Consider the following 14,456-nt stretch of genomic DNA (forward strand, 5'->3'; position numbering starts at 1 on the left):
AGTGAAATATACCTGCTGGAGCGCGTGCTACGGGTGGGTGTTGCTATGGTGACCAGTGAGCTGAGATAAGGCGGGGGTTTACCTAGCAAAGACTTATAGATGACCTGGAGCCAGTGGGTTTGGCGACGAATATGAAGCGAGGGCCAGCCAACGAGAGCATACAGGTGGCAGTGGTGGGTAGTATATGGGGCTTTGGTGACAAAACGTATGGCACTGTGATAGACTGCATCCAATTTGCTGAGTTTAAAGGCTATTTTGTAAATGACATCGCCGAAGTCAAGGATCGGTAGGATAGTCAGTTTTACGAGGGTATGTTAGGCAGCATGAGTGAAGGATGCTTTGTTGCGAAATAGGAAGCCGATTCCAGATATCATTTTGGATTGGAGATGCTTAATGTAAGTCTGGAAGAAAAAAATATATATATAATATATACTGCTCAAAAAAATAAAGGGAACACTTAAACAACACATCCTAGATCTGAATGAAAGAAATAATCTTATTAAATACTTTTTTCTTTACATAGTTGAATGTGCTGACAACAAAATCACACTAAAATAATCAATGGAAATCCAATTTATCAACCCATGGAGGTCTGGATTTGGAGTCACACTCAAAATTAAAGTGGAAAACCACACAACAGGCTGATCCAACTTTGATGTAATGTCCTTAAAACAAGTCAAAATGAGGCTCAGTAGTGTGTGTGGCCTCCACGTGCCTGTATGACCTCCCTACAACGCCTGGGCATGCTCCTGATGAGGTGGCGGATGGTCTCCTGAGGGATCTCCTCCCAGACCTAGACTAAAGCATCCGCCAACTCCTGGACAGTCTGTGGTGCAACGTGGCGTTGGTGGATGGAGCGAGACATGATGTCCCAGATGTGCTCAATTGGATTCAGGTCTGGGGAACGGGCAGGCCAGTCCATAGCATCAATGCCTTCCTCTTGCAGGAACTGCTGACACGCTCCAGCCACATGAGGTCTAGCATTGTCTTACATTAGGAGGAACCCAGGGCCAACCGCACCAGCATATGGTCTCACAAGGGGTCTGAGGATCTCATCTCGGTACCTAATGGCAGTCAGGCTACCTCTGGCGAGCACATGGAGGGCTGTGCGGCCCCCCAAAGAAATGCCACCCCACACCATGACTGACCCACCGCCAAACCGGTCATGCTGGAGGATGTTGCAGGCAGCAGAACGTTCTCCACGGCTTCTCCAGACTCTGTCACGTCTGTCACATGTGCTCAGTGTGAACCTGCTTTCATCTGTGAAGAGCACAGGGCGCCAGTGGCGAATTTGCCAATCTTGGTGTTCTCTGGCAAATGCCAAACGTCCTGCACGGTGTTGGGTTGTAAGCACAACCCCCACCTGTGGACGTCGGGCCCTCATACCACCCTCATGGAGTCTGTTTCTGACCGTTTGAGCAGACACATGCACATTTGTGGCCTGCTGGGAGGTTATTGTGCAGGGCTCTGGCAGTGCTCCTCCTGCTTCTCCTTGCACAAAGGCGGAGGTAGCGGTCCTGCTGCTGGGTTGTTGCCCTCCTACGGCCTCCTCCACGTCTCCTGATGTACTGGCCTGTCTCCTGGTAGCGCCTCCATGCTCTGGACACTACGCTGACAGACACAGCAAACCATCTTGCCACAGCTCGCATTGATGTGCCATCCTGAATGAGCTGTACTACCTGAGCCACTTGTGTGGGTTGTAGTCTCCGTCTCATGCTACCACTAGAGTGAAAGCACCGCCAGCATTCAAAAGTGACCAAAACATCAGCCAGGAAGCATAGGAACTGAGAAGTGGTCTGTGGTCCCCACCTGCAGAACCACTCCTTTATTGGGGGTGTCTTGCTAATTGCCTATAATTTCCACCTGTTGTCTATTCCATTTGCACAACAGCATGTGCAATTTATTGTCAATCAGTGTTGCTTCCTAAGTGGACAGTTTGATTTCACAGAAGTGTGATTGACTTGGAGTTACATTGTGTTGTTTAAGTGTTCCCTTTATTTTTTTGAGCAGTGTATTTATATATATATAAAAATATCCTTAAAGTATAATTTTGTCCTTGAAACATTTCATTGAGCCCCCCCAGTGGAAATGTCATAATACTCTTAAAACCTAGTGGTCAAACACGGAAATGCTTCCAATCATTTGTCCACTATTCATTTTTCCCATGTGTTTGGTGTAGGCTTACCTTGGCATGAAGTTTGGATAACTGTGTAATTCTCTCTCGGACGAGTTTTATCAATATATTCGCCTCAATTTACTCTCAAAACTTCAAAGACGCTAAATAGCAACAGAGAAGACCTCATGCAAAACTACAAATTCCTGTAGGAAGCTCCTGCACGTCATCTCTAGCTGACACTGTCAGCTACAGTTCACCAGTACAATCACAGACCTTCTGTGTCCAGTCCATGCTGAATCCATGTGCTGTATTGAGATGAAGTGTTGGACTTCTTCTGTCCCCTTTCTCTCTGTCTTAGTTAGCCACTGACAACACTTTAGCTAGCTCGTTAGCAGAGCAGTAGATCAGTAGGCTAGATTAAAAACAATATATATATGTTTTACTTAGCCTAGATCATTGTTTGTACAGTATGTCCACTTTGATGTCTCTTGCAGACCTTATGGCATTTTTTCAAGGATGAGCACTAAAAGGGGAGAAGACCACTATAAGTCTGGCCATGTGGAGAAGATCACTAGAAGTCTGGCCATGTGGAGAAGATCACTAGAAGTCTGGCCATGTGGAGAAGACCACTAGAAGTCTGGTCATGTGGAGAAGACCACTAGAAGTCTGGTCATGTGGAGAAGACCACTGGAAGTCTGGTCATGTGGAGAAGACCACTAGAAGTCTGGTCATGTTGAGAAGACCACTAGAAGTCTGGCCAGCTAGTTGTGTTTGCTATACCTAAAATGTACTGTAGTCTAACGTTATAGCAAGCTAGCTAACTAGCCTCAGTGCCTCTCATTAGGTGCAAAACTGTAGAAATGTTTTGACAATAATGGCGGAGAGTAAAGGAAAGACTTTGCCTTGATGACTCGTATTAGTCTTGGAGTAACTATATCTGTATGTTGTAGCTAGCTAGCTAGCTAACATGTGTCTGTGAGATGTCGCATATTCTACACTATGCCACTACAGTAGGAATACAGAGAACACCACTTGTGGCAAAGGTTTTCCTAAGAATGCTGAGCTGAAGAAAAAAAATCACTATGTGGATGGGACATTTCTGCAGGGATGGAGTGAGAACATTCTATAACTGTCTGTGCCATGCTGAGAGAGAGAGAGAGACAGAGACAGCCCTCCCTCGGCCTAAACATCAGCACCACAGGTAACTTCCACAAAGTTGTGAACGATCTGAGAGACAATGTCTTCTATGCCATCAAAAGGAACATAAAATTTGACATACCAATTATGTCGAATCAGTTATAGAACCCATTGCCCTTTATGGTTGTGAGGTACGGGGTCCGCTCACCAACCAAGAATTCACAAAATGGGAAAAACCACCAAATTGAGACAGCATGCAGAATTCTGCAAAAAATATTCTCAGTTTACAACGTAAAACACCAAATTATGCATGCAGAGCAGAATTAATGCCGATACCGGCTAATTATCAAAATCCAGAATAGAGCCGTTAAATTCTACACCCACCTAAAAGGAAGCGATTCCAAAACCTTCCATAACGAAGCCATCACCTTACAGAGAGATTAACCTGGAGAAGAGTCCCCTAAGCAAGCTTGTACTGGGGCTCTGTTCACAAACACAAACAGACCCCACAGAGCCCCAGGACAGCAACACAATAAGACCCAACCAAATCATGAGAAAACAAAAAGATAATTACTTGACACATTGGAAAGAATTAACCAAAAAACTGAGCAAACTAGAAAGCTACTTGGCCCTAACCATAAGGGTACACAGCGGCAGAATACCTGACCACTGTGACTGACCCAAACTTAAGGAAAGCTTTGACCATGTACAGACTCCGTGAACATAGCTTTGCTATTGAGAAAGGCCGCTGTAGGCAGACCTGGCTCAAGATAAGACAGGCCATGTTCACACTGCCCACAAAATGAGGTGGAAACAGCTGCACTTCCTAACCTCCTGCCAAATGTATGACCATATTAGAGACACATATTTTCCTCAGATTACACAGACCCACAAATAATTTCAAAAGAATCCCAATTTTGATCAACTCCCTTATCTATTGGGTGAAATCACAGCAGCAAGATTTGTGACCTGTTGCCACAAGAAAAGGGCAACCAGTGAACAAACACCATTGTAAATACAACAAATATGTAAACATCATGCAGCCATTGCTTTTCCTTTACCTTTTCCTTTACCTTTTAAATATTGGTAGTTAGTAATTCCACTAAAACGGTTTGGCTAGCTAGCTGACAAACAAACTCTGCAGATATATCTTTAAATTCATTGTTGTAAACTATTGTATCATATCTGATGGGTTACTGACCTGTCCGTCCTCAGGCTCGATCTGCTGTAGTCTCTACAACTGGATGGTCACCCTCGGATCACACTGGCACAGGATGTCCATGCACCGGATGGCCTGAGGAATGCACTCCTGTTGGACTGGAAAACAAAGAGACATTTGGTCAGTGGTTGTTTTTTTCAATGCTTTATAACCATCTTTATCTGTACAGGAAATTCATTGTTTATCATAACAAAAACGCACCTTGGACAATGAGACAAGTGGTCCCTCAACACCCAATCCTTGTGCCTCATTGTTTGTTCTTGTTTTCCCAATCAACAGCTACTTCACTGATAAGTGGGTCTTGGAGGTTTACAAGTGCACAGCAAGTCTGCACCAGCACATTACTATAACGACGCAGATAAGGTGGGTTGAATCTCAGGATTTTTTAATCTTTTCGTCGAGCATTTGCCATTTCAACATGGATCCTGTTTCTGTATATGTCTTTTGTGAGATATATCTCACTCTCTGTTAACCTGCCGGGGTTCAGAAATGGAGGAATGTTCACAGTGACTCCTGCAGGCATCAAGCTCTGGATCAAGAAACCTTTGTCTGCCAAAATCATGTCTCCAGATGTGAAGATCTTCTCAAACCCTGACTTCTGGACAATGGCTTTGTCCTGGATACAGATTGCTGCAGTATGTTATCACCGAATTAGGTGCAACTCCCATGAGTAGCTTGAAGGAGTGCATTGAATGGTACACAGAGTAGGTTTGCATCTGCAAGTCCATTTGACCTGGAGTAGCAACTTCTATGTCAGTACAGTCAATGACCATCCTGCAGTTTTTGCTGGACCGCTGAAAAGAAACAGACAAGTACGTTTGTGTCATGTCCTGACCCTAGTAAGATGTCATTTTCTATAGTAGAGTAGGTCAGGGCGTGACAGGGGGTGTTTTGTGGTTTTCTATGTTTTCTATTTCTATGTTTAAGTTCTAATTTTTCTATTTCTATGTTGGGGTTGTTTGGGTTGATCTCCAATTGGAGGCAGCTGGTCCTCGTTACCTCTGATAGGAGATCATATTTAAGTAGGGGTTTTTCTTCCTGTTTTTGTGGGTTATTATATTTTGAGTAGTGTTTGTTTCTCTCTGCGTCACGGTTTGTTGTTTTGTCATTTTCAGTTATTTGTGTATTGCAAAGGTTTCACGTATTTAATAAAATGTGGAACTACAAACACGCTGCACCTTGGTCCGCTCCTTTAGACAACCGTGACAGTTTGGTTCTTCTCCTGACTTGGAACAGTCGTCATGATGCTAATGAAAAAAAGCTTGTGGATCATGTGAATAAAAGTGATGGTAACATTGCTGACTGCTTGCACTACAACAGAATAGATGAGCCAGGTACAAGTTGATGTAGCTGTGACCCAACTTCATAAACTCCATGAACACTTAATCCTCAAATGACAGCACCTCAAATGGCAAAGTAGACAACACAGTCCTTGTAATGTTCCAAGTAGTCAACAACGATGTTGAACATGTCTTTCACCCACAGACTTGACTATAGTAACGGGAAAATAGACTGGGCTTTGGTCTATCTGCACATCTGAAATGCTACTATGTGGATGGGACATTTTTGCTGGGATGGAGGAATTATCTGGAATTCTCAACTAGATGATCAGGACAGTCTAGGGTACTATTTGCCTGAAGAGGTGAAGTATTGTGATGAGCTATACAACTGTACTTCTGATTCTAATTCGCAAGAGGAAAGTTAAAACCCTCAGTCGAGAGGTCACTGAGGAGGACCAACAGTGGTAGGGGGATCATCTGATAGAGACTGACATGCAGGGATGGAATTTAAAGATTTTGAGCACTGGCCAGCTGAGCCAGTAGACCACCATTTCTACTAGATTGGATAACATTCGGGTCCTAAATCTGTAGCATGCGATGTTTGTAAAGGCAAAATGTCACTTCTGCGTCAGTCTAGTGTCGTGGAAGTTCTAATCAAGTGAGAGAGACTTTGTCATTTCTTCAAACAATCAATCTTTATTTGATATTGATTAATCAATTGCAATAATGGAGCTGGCCAACGACCCACCCATAGGTGACTCGTTGAGAGCCCAATGATTCTGAGTTGGGGCTTGTCTTATATAGCCTAACCTTGTTACATTTCCTTAATCCACCACAACTCTCAATGTGTCGAACCAACTGATATCTACTGGATGAGGTGGCCAAATATTCTGAGTCCTGTGTGTTCTCCTGTGAATACTAAAAACAGTTTGTTCTTAGAATAGAGGATAAGGAGAGACTTTGTTCGGAACAGACACACCTCGTTACGAACATGCAAGTTTCAGAGTACAGAGGATGGGGGTAAGAACAAGTGATGTGCACAGCCGTGGTGAATTAGGTAGAGGTATGTGAAAACAGCAATTTACACAACCAGAGTAACAGGATTGTACACACCTATCATTTATGTAAACCTTAAATTAATGCTAATACACATTTTTATCCACATGGTGACATGCTAACTAACGTTAACCCACCAGGGCAGAGATATTTAGCTAGCTAGTTAACGTTAGCTCACTGTTCGTGTCGTCAGAGTTTTCCATGTAGTGACATTTTAGCTAGCCCACCAGGGCATGGATATTTAGCTAACGTTTAGCTAGTTACGTTAGATCATCTTTTGTGTAAGACATTTTCCCAGATCCCACATGTGGTGACATGCTAGTTAGTCCACCAGGGCAGGGATATTTAATGTTAGCTAGATGGCGCTAATCGCTAACATTAGGCACATTCGCTAGCATTTCACTGTCTGTCAAGAAAGTCTGACAACATGATGGTGAGATATACGGTGCAACGTATGTAGCTAATGTAGCTAACTAGCCAACCAAGGTGGCTAACTAACTATCCCACCAGGTCATATTTAGCTAGTTTTCTAGTTAATATTAGCTCACCGTTCATGTAGTCAGACTTGTCTACGTGGCGACATGCTAGCTAACTAACTATCCTTCCCCTGGTGCCGGGCTAGCATTAGCTAGCAAGTCTGACTACACGAACGGCAAGTTAACTAATAAAATTAAATCAAATTTATTCATAAAGCCCTTCTTACATCAGCTGATGTGTAACGGCTGTCTTCATCGTCAGATGAAACAGAGAAGTCGTCTGAGAAAGTGGACCAATACGCAGCGGAGTTAGTGTTCATCATTGAAGTTTAATTTACTAAAGAACACTACACAAAACAAAACAAGAAAACCGACAGCCAAACAGTCCTGTCAGGTGCAAAACACTAAACAGAAACAATTACCCACAAAACCCCAACAGAAAAACAGGCACTTTTGTGTGACTCCCAATCAGCAACAACACTATACAGCTGTGCCTGATTGGAAGCCACACGGCCAAAATCAACGAAACAAACCAACATAGAAAAATGCACATAGAACGCCCACCCAATGTAACACCCTGGCCTAACCAAAATAACAAACAAAAACCCCTCTCTATGGCCAGGGCGTTACATGATGTCACAAAGTGCTGTACAGAAACCCAGCCTAAAACCCCAAACAGCAAGCAACGCAGGTGTAGAAGCTCTAGCTAGCTAACTAAATATCCCTGCCCTGGGAAAACGTTAGCTAGCATCTCACCATGTGGAGAAATATGACTACATGAACCATGAGCTAACATTAACTAGCTGGCTAGCTCACAAAGGACTTGTCAATAATAATAGGTAACAACTGTCATTATGCTAGTCTATGCTGGTTTCCTTTTACTTGTAAGGAAGGTAATGTGCGGTATCGTAGAAATATTGAATCAAATATTTCTCAGATGCCGGAGCTTGTGAATTGAAATAGAATTTATTACAAAAAGTAACAAAGCCGAGCAATTCCATGGAACACCTGACTCTCCATTCTTAGTACTTTGCTGTTATACAGTCTTACCCTTACATAACATTGTCACCACACTTTCATGTAAATTATTGATACCTTCTAGCCTTGGCCACCCTAATCTTGCTGCCTTTCTTATTAGGGCATAGATTCTATTGGTGGAATGACACACAGACATGCACACTCCTACTACAGGTCTAATAGTGCCTATAACTAATTAGCTAATGTTCCTGTCCAAAGGTCTTCACAAGTTCAGGCCGATGTTTCCTTCACAAGATCAGATATGGCCCAGACCAGTCACGTCTTGTTGGTCTACCTTGCCTCATCCACACAGATTCTGCTTACGTTTTGTTTTTTACATGTCTAATATTTAAACTTATATCAATTATTCTTTCTACTTCAAAGAGAACAGTATAGGTACTGAAAATCACCAGATGACTGGAAATTCTCTAACAGCGGCAAGTAACTACAGTTGGTGGTTACCTAGCTCATTTCATAAGCACCTAGCTAGCTAACCACAGATCTTTTACCTACCCAAAATAGATTGTTAGCAGCTAGAAAACAGGACTTACCTTATTACACGACTCCAGCAACGCCTCTCGCTTACAGAGGTTCGAAAATGATAAAATACACGTGTGCTTATTGGAATAGTGGTTACAATCCGGTACATAGCACTGAACCATACTTGCTTCTGATCGACGGAGATGCCTAAGGTTAACTAGTTAGCTACAAAGTCCAGGGTCATGCAAAACATTATAGTAATTAAAAAATGTTAAGGTAGGTAATTTGAAAAATGCTAAACAACAATAAAAACGAGAAATACACTATATAAATTATTTAAACGAGAAACTACAAAAAATGCTATAATATCTACTAGTTATTCTACTTGCTAAGTTACTTTCTACTTGTCATGAGAGTTTGCATGGAGAAATGTGGACTTTTTTCCTACCCTGCAACACTGCCTTGAGTTATGATGTCAAAGCTTGCAGAGGATGTGTAGTTCTGTATGATAGCCACATTAGTGGCTAATTATCATTTCATTTCGGTTGTAAATACAGGCAAATATATTGATAAAAGTGACCTTGTCCGAGAGAGATTTACACTGTTATCAAAACATCACGCCAGGGTAAGCCTACATGAAAGACAGACCTTATTTGAAGTGGTTTTAAAATCCCCTATGGGAAAAATGAATGGTGGAAAAACGATTGGAAACATTTCCGTGTATTATAGGTTTTATGTGTATTATGACTCATACTGTGGTACTCTACTGAAATACTGTAGAATTCCATTCATTCTTATGGAGGACTGCACTTTCTGGGAAGTGCCAATATGGCCGACTGGTGGCTTCAGAGCCTCTCACTTACCAATACATCAGCAATCCAGGATGTATCAGGGGAGATTGTATCAAGGGAGATTGTAGAAGAGAGTGCGGGGCGTAGCGGCGGAGAGGGTGTTTTCGTTTGGCTGTAACATGATACCAGTAACGGGAACACAGCTATGGGACAGTAGACATATCCTTGATTTCATGCATTTTGGCGGTAACGCTATCTGGCTCACTGCTAGGGCGACTATCAAAAAAGGATGGGTGGCGCAGAATAAATGAATGAAGGCGAATGATTTTGGAAAAACTAGCAGCAGCAATTGACAGAGAAGTTGCGCAGGCTACATAGCCGAGGGCTATCCTAATAGCCTAGTAAACCGTTTTGCATGGAGATGCATTCGCGTCAACAGCATCATGAAGAAGGTGACATATGGCGTTTATGTTTGTGTCGTGTCTACGTTCTTACATTGTCTAAGATAGCAGAGTGACACGGCGTTCACGGCAAGATTTGTAGCCGCATAAGATCATTTCAAAGAATCACTTCATCGCGGACCTCATTTTGGAGGATTGGCCTATTTTTTACGGTAGGGCGGGGGTGAAAAAATCCAGTAGTACGCTAGTTGAAGTTGACCCCTCAGAATACCGGGAACATTTTCAGTTGAATGTATTGCCCATTTAACTCAAACAAAATGATGAATTCGATGGTCTTTGCTGAGGCTTTGGCATCTTCGGGTGCCGCTGCGTTCCCAGTAGGAGCGCCAGCCTCTGGTGCTAGGGTGTCTAGTGCCCTACGGAACGATTTGGGTTCCAACATTCATGCCTTGAAAACCCTTAACCTGCGATTTCGATGTTTCCTAGCTAAAGTTCATGAATTGGAGCGTAGAAACAAGTTGTTAGAAAATCAACTACAGCAAGCTTTAGAGCAATCCCGCTACAGAGCCTACTTTAGCCGAGAACAAGCCACCCAAACGGGCTATTTGGACTTTTTTCTGGCTCGGTCTCGGCCACGGGTACCCGGTACGATATGGAGCTTTACCCACACAAGGAGGTTTGGGGACCGAATCGAGACTATCCACAGCCCCGGGGTGTCATGGATGCAGCCGGATGGTGTTGGAGTTCAAGTCGACACCGTCACCCCTGAACTGCGAGCCCTTTACAATGTGTTGGCTAAAGTCAAAAGAGATAGAGATGAGTACAGAAAAAAGTAAGTGATGTCACTTTCTTTTAGCACTTTAAATTGTTAAATTGTCAATCAAGCTGCTGCAAAGATACAATCAATCAAGCCATTGTCCACGTGTCTGATATGTTGTTTTTACTTAAGACTTTTTCACAGGTTGTTGAGAAACTTGTTGAACTCGGTTACAAGTTGTTGACAATGTGTTGCTTAAGTTATTACATTTACATAGAAATAGACCTTCGGTTCAGAGGTTTGAGCTTCTTGGTGTAATGCCTTAGTCTTTGGTTGATGGTCCCAGGTTCAACTTTTTTTGAATAGATTTTATATTTAACCGTTATTTAACTAGGCAAGTCAGTTAAGAACAAATTCTGGTTGGGCTACTCCCTGATATGCTACATTAGTGTCAGAAGTGGGATGGCGATGTTGGGAGGCCAATATAAGCATGCTTCATTGTTATGAGGCGAAAGGGTTTTGTAATAGTGAAGCGCAGGATGTGCTCTCAGAAATTAGACTGGTAGTTAACGAAGTTCTAGGTGTTGTACGGTTAAGAGGTTTGAGACCCGTGGTTTAATGGCTACGGTGTTGGTCTGGCAGTTAGAACACAATCCCTAAACACTGAATTCACTATGTGCACCAAATAATACCCCACTACTATGCAATTACAATGCAATTACACAATTACTATGGGACATGTTAACAAAATGTTTTAACTTCTGTAATTACAATGTTATTACACAAGTCTGAATATCAGTTCGTACCTCAAAAGGTTGAGTCTGTATCCTCTACCCATGCCATATTTTGTATATTGGTTAAAATAAAAAACATCAGCAAGAGTACAAAATATTTGTCATAAAGAAAGACTGAAAAATATTGTAATTAGGTAAGAAAGTGTGTGGGGGGGGGGGGGGGGGGTACCTCCACAGTAACCAAATATACACAGTTCAAGAGAAACTATAGTGTGCCTTATCAGTTTCCACAGTTAATCCTAAGGAAATTTAACAGCGAACATTCTCATCTCTGAGGAATTCCGTCCTCATTGTGAGAAGCACCACCCATTATAATCAGAGGATGTGAGTCATGCTATTTTTTTTATGCTTGAAAAGTTGAGGAATGCTTCTTTAGCAGTATGAGGCAGTTTGCCTTGAGGATGTTACCCATTTGTTCCTGTCTGGACTGGGAATGAAAAGGCAGCATGCCATCAGACACTCATCAGCCCAAAAACTCACTCACTCACCAACCACCCATCCACCCACCCAACACACTCTCTCTCTCTCTCTCTCTCTCTCTCTCTCATGCTCTCTCCCTCTCTCTCATGCTCTCTCCCTCTCTCTCATTCTCTCTCTCTCCCTCTCATGCTCTCTCTCTCTCATGCTCTCTCTCCCTCTCTCGTTCTCTCTCTCTCCCTCTCATGCTCTCTCTCTCATGCTCTCTCTCTCCCTCTCTCTCGTACTCTCTCGTGCTCTCTCTCTCTCTCTCTCTCCCTCTCTCTCTTGTACTCTCTCTCGTGCTCTCTCTCTCTCGCTCCCTCTCTCTCTCTTTCTCTCTCCCTCTCATGCTCTCTCTCTCCCTCTCATGCTCTCTCTCTCTCTCGTGCTCTCTCCATCTCTCTCTCTCTCTCTCCCTCTCTCGTGCTCTCTCTCCCTCTCTCATGCTCTCTCTCTCTCCCTCTCGTGCTCACTCTCTCTCCCTCTCTCATGCTCTCTATCTCTCTCTCTCTCTCTCTCAAGGCGGTGAATAACAAGGATTCCTCACAAAATCGCAATTCCAGACTGTCATGAAAGTATGTTCTTACTGAGTGGTAGGGACTATACGTTGGATCATTTTTGTATATATATACCAGACCTATTGTATATAATTATGCTGAGTATGTTATTATATGTTATTGTATAAATAAATAAAACGCCATTTTGAAAAGCAACTTTTTTTTACAATTTACCCCAACACCAAAATGTAGCCTAGCCGTAGTAGCCTTTTGTACAACCCATAACATAAGAAAAACAATTCACTGATCATCTGAAAATATTACGCTACTGAAAATACAGTAAATGTTCTTGACCCTAGATATATACTACCGTTCAAAAGTTTGGTGGTCTCATAGAAATGTCCTTGTTTTTGAAAGAAAAGCCATTTCTTTTGTCCATTTAAAATAACATCAAATTGATCAGAAATACAGTGTAGACAATGTTAATGTTGTAAATGACTATTGTAGCTGGAAACGGCAGATTTTTTTATGGAATATCTACATAGGCATACAGAGGCCCATTTTCAGCAACCATCACTCCTGTGTTCCAATGGCACGTTGTGTTAGCTAATCCAAGTTTATCATTTTAAAAGGCTAATTGACCATTAGAAAACCCTTTTGCAATTATGTTAGCACAGCTGAAAACTGTTGTTCTGATTAAAGAAGCAATAAAACTGGCCTTCTTTAGACTAGTTGTGTATCTGGAGCATCAGCATTTGTGGGTTCGATTACAGGCTCAAAATGCCCAGAAACAAAGACATTTCTTCCTAAACTCGTCAGTCTATTCTTGTTCTGAGAAATTAAGGCTATTCCATGCGAGAAATTGCCAAAAACCTGAAGATATCGTACAGCGCTGTGTACTACTCCCTTCACAGAACAGTGCAAACTGTCTCTAACCAGAATAGAAAGAGGAGTGGGAGTCCCCGGTGCACAACAGTCTTCAATATTTAGGTTGTAGTTATTATAGGAATTATAGGACTATTTCTCTGTATACCATTTGTATTTCATATACCTTTGACTATTAGATGTTCTCATAGGCACTATATAGTATTGCCAGCCTAATCTCAGGAGTTGATAGGCTTGAAGTCATAAACAGCACTGTGTTTCAAACATTGCGAAGAGCTGCTGGCAAACGCAGGAAAGTGCTGTTTGATTGAATGCTTACGAGCCTGCTGCTGCCTACCACCGCTCAGTCAGACTGCTCTATCAAATATCAAATCATAGACTTAATTATAATATAATAAACACACAGAAATATGAGACTTAGGTCATTAATATGGTCAAATCCGGAAAGTATCATTTAGAAAACATAACGTTTATTCTTTCAGTGAAATACGCAACCATTCCGTATTTTATCGAACGTGTGGCAACCCTAAGTCTAAATATTGCTGTTACATTGCACAACCTTTAATGTTATGTCATAATTATGTAAAATTCTGGCCAATGAATTACTGTCTTTGTTAGGAAGAAATGGTCTTCACACGAGACAGGCGGCCCAAACTGCTGCATATACCCTGATGCGAATGCGCTTTTGTTAAATCATCACCCGTTTGGGGAAGTAGGCTGTGATTCGATGATAAATTAACAGGCACCGCATTGATTATATGCAACGCCGGACAAGCTAATTAAACTAGTAATATCATCAACCATGTGTAGTTAACTAGTGATTATGTTAGGACTGATTGTTTTTTATAAGGTAAGTTTAATGCTAGCTAGCAACTTACCTTGGCTCCTTGCTGCACTTGCGTAACAGTTGGTCAGCCTGCCACGCAGTCTCTTCATGGAGTGCAATGTAATCGGCGGCCAAAAATACAGATTACCGATTGTTATGAAAACTTGAAATCGGCCCTAATTAATCGGCCATACCGGTCCACCTCTAATGTCTACGCTGTATTTCTGATCAATTTGATGTTATTTTAAATGGACAAAAAATTAGC

General features: G+C 42.2%; 1 protein-coding gene across 4 annotated transcripts in view; it reads left to right on the forward strand.

Annotated features, from left to right (window-relative positions):
* The first annotated feature begins 9,526 nt into the window (after nucleotides 1–9,526).
* LOC106572250 (intermediate filament family orphan 2) overlaps nucleotides 9,527–14,456 on the forward strand; it is a 41,156-nt gene continuing 36,226 nt past the window's right edge. The window contains exon 1 of one of the 4 annotated variants that reach the window (XM_014146284.3): nucleotides 9,527–10,805. In XM_014146284.3, coding sequence (XP_014001759.1) covers nucleotides 10,264–10,805 — 542 coding nt within the window. In that variant the 5' untranslated portion in view covers nucleotides 9,527–10,263. The remainder of the gene's footprint in view (nucleotides 10,806–14,456) is intronic. The other 3 variants (XM_014146286.3, XM_014146285.3, XM_014146287.3) reach the window with 3 other exon arrangements.

This window comes from Salmo salar, chromosome 15 (assembly GCF_965601325.2).
Source record: "Salmo salar chromosome 15, fSalSal1, whole genome shotgun sequence".
Taxonomy (NCBI): Eukaryota; Metazoa; Chordata; class Actinopteri; order Salmoniformes; family Salmonidae; genus Salmo; species Salmo salar.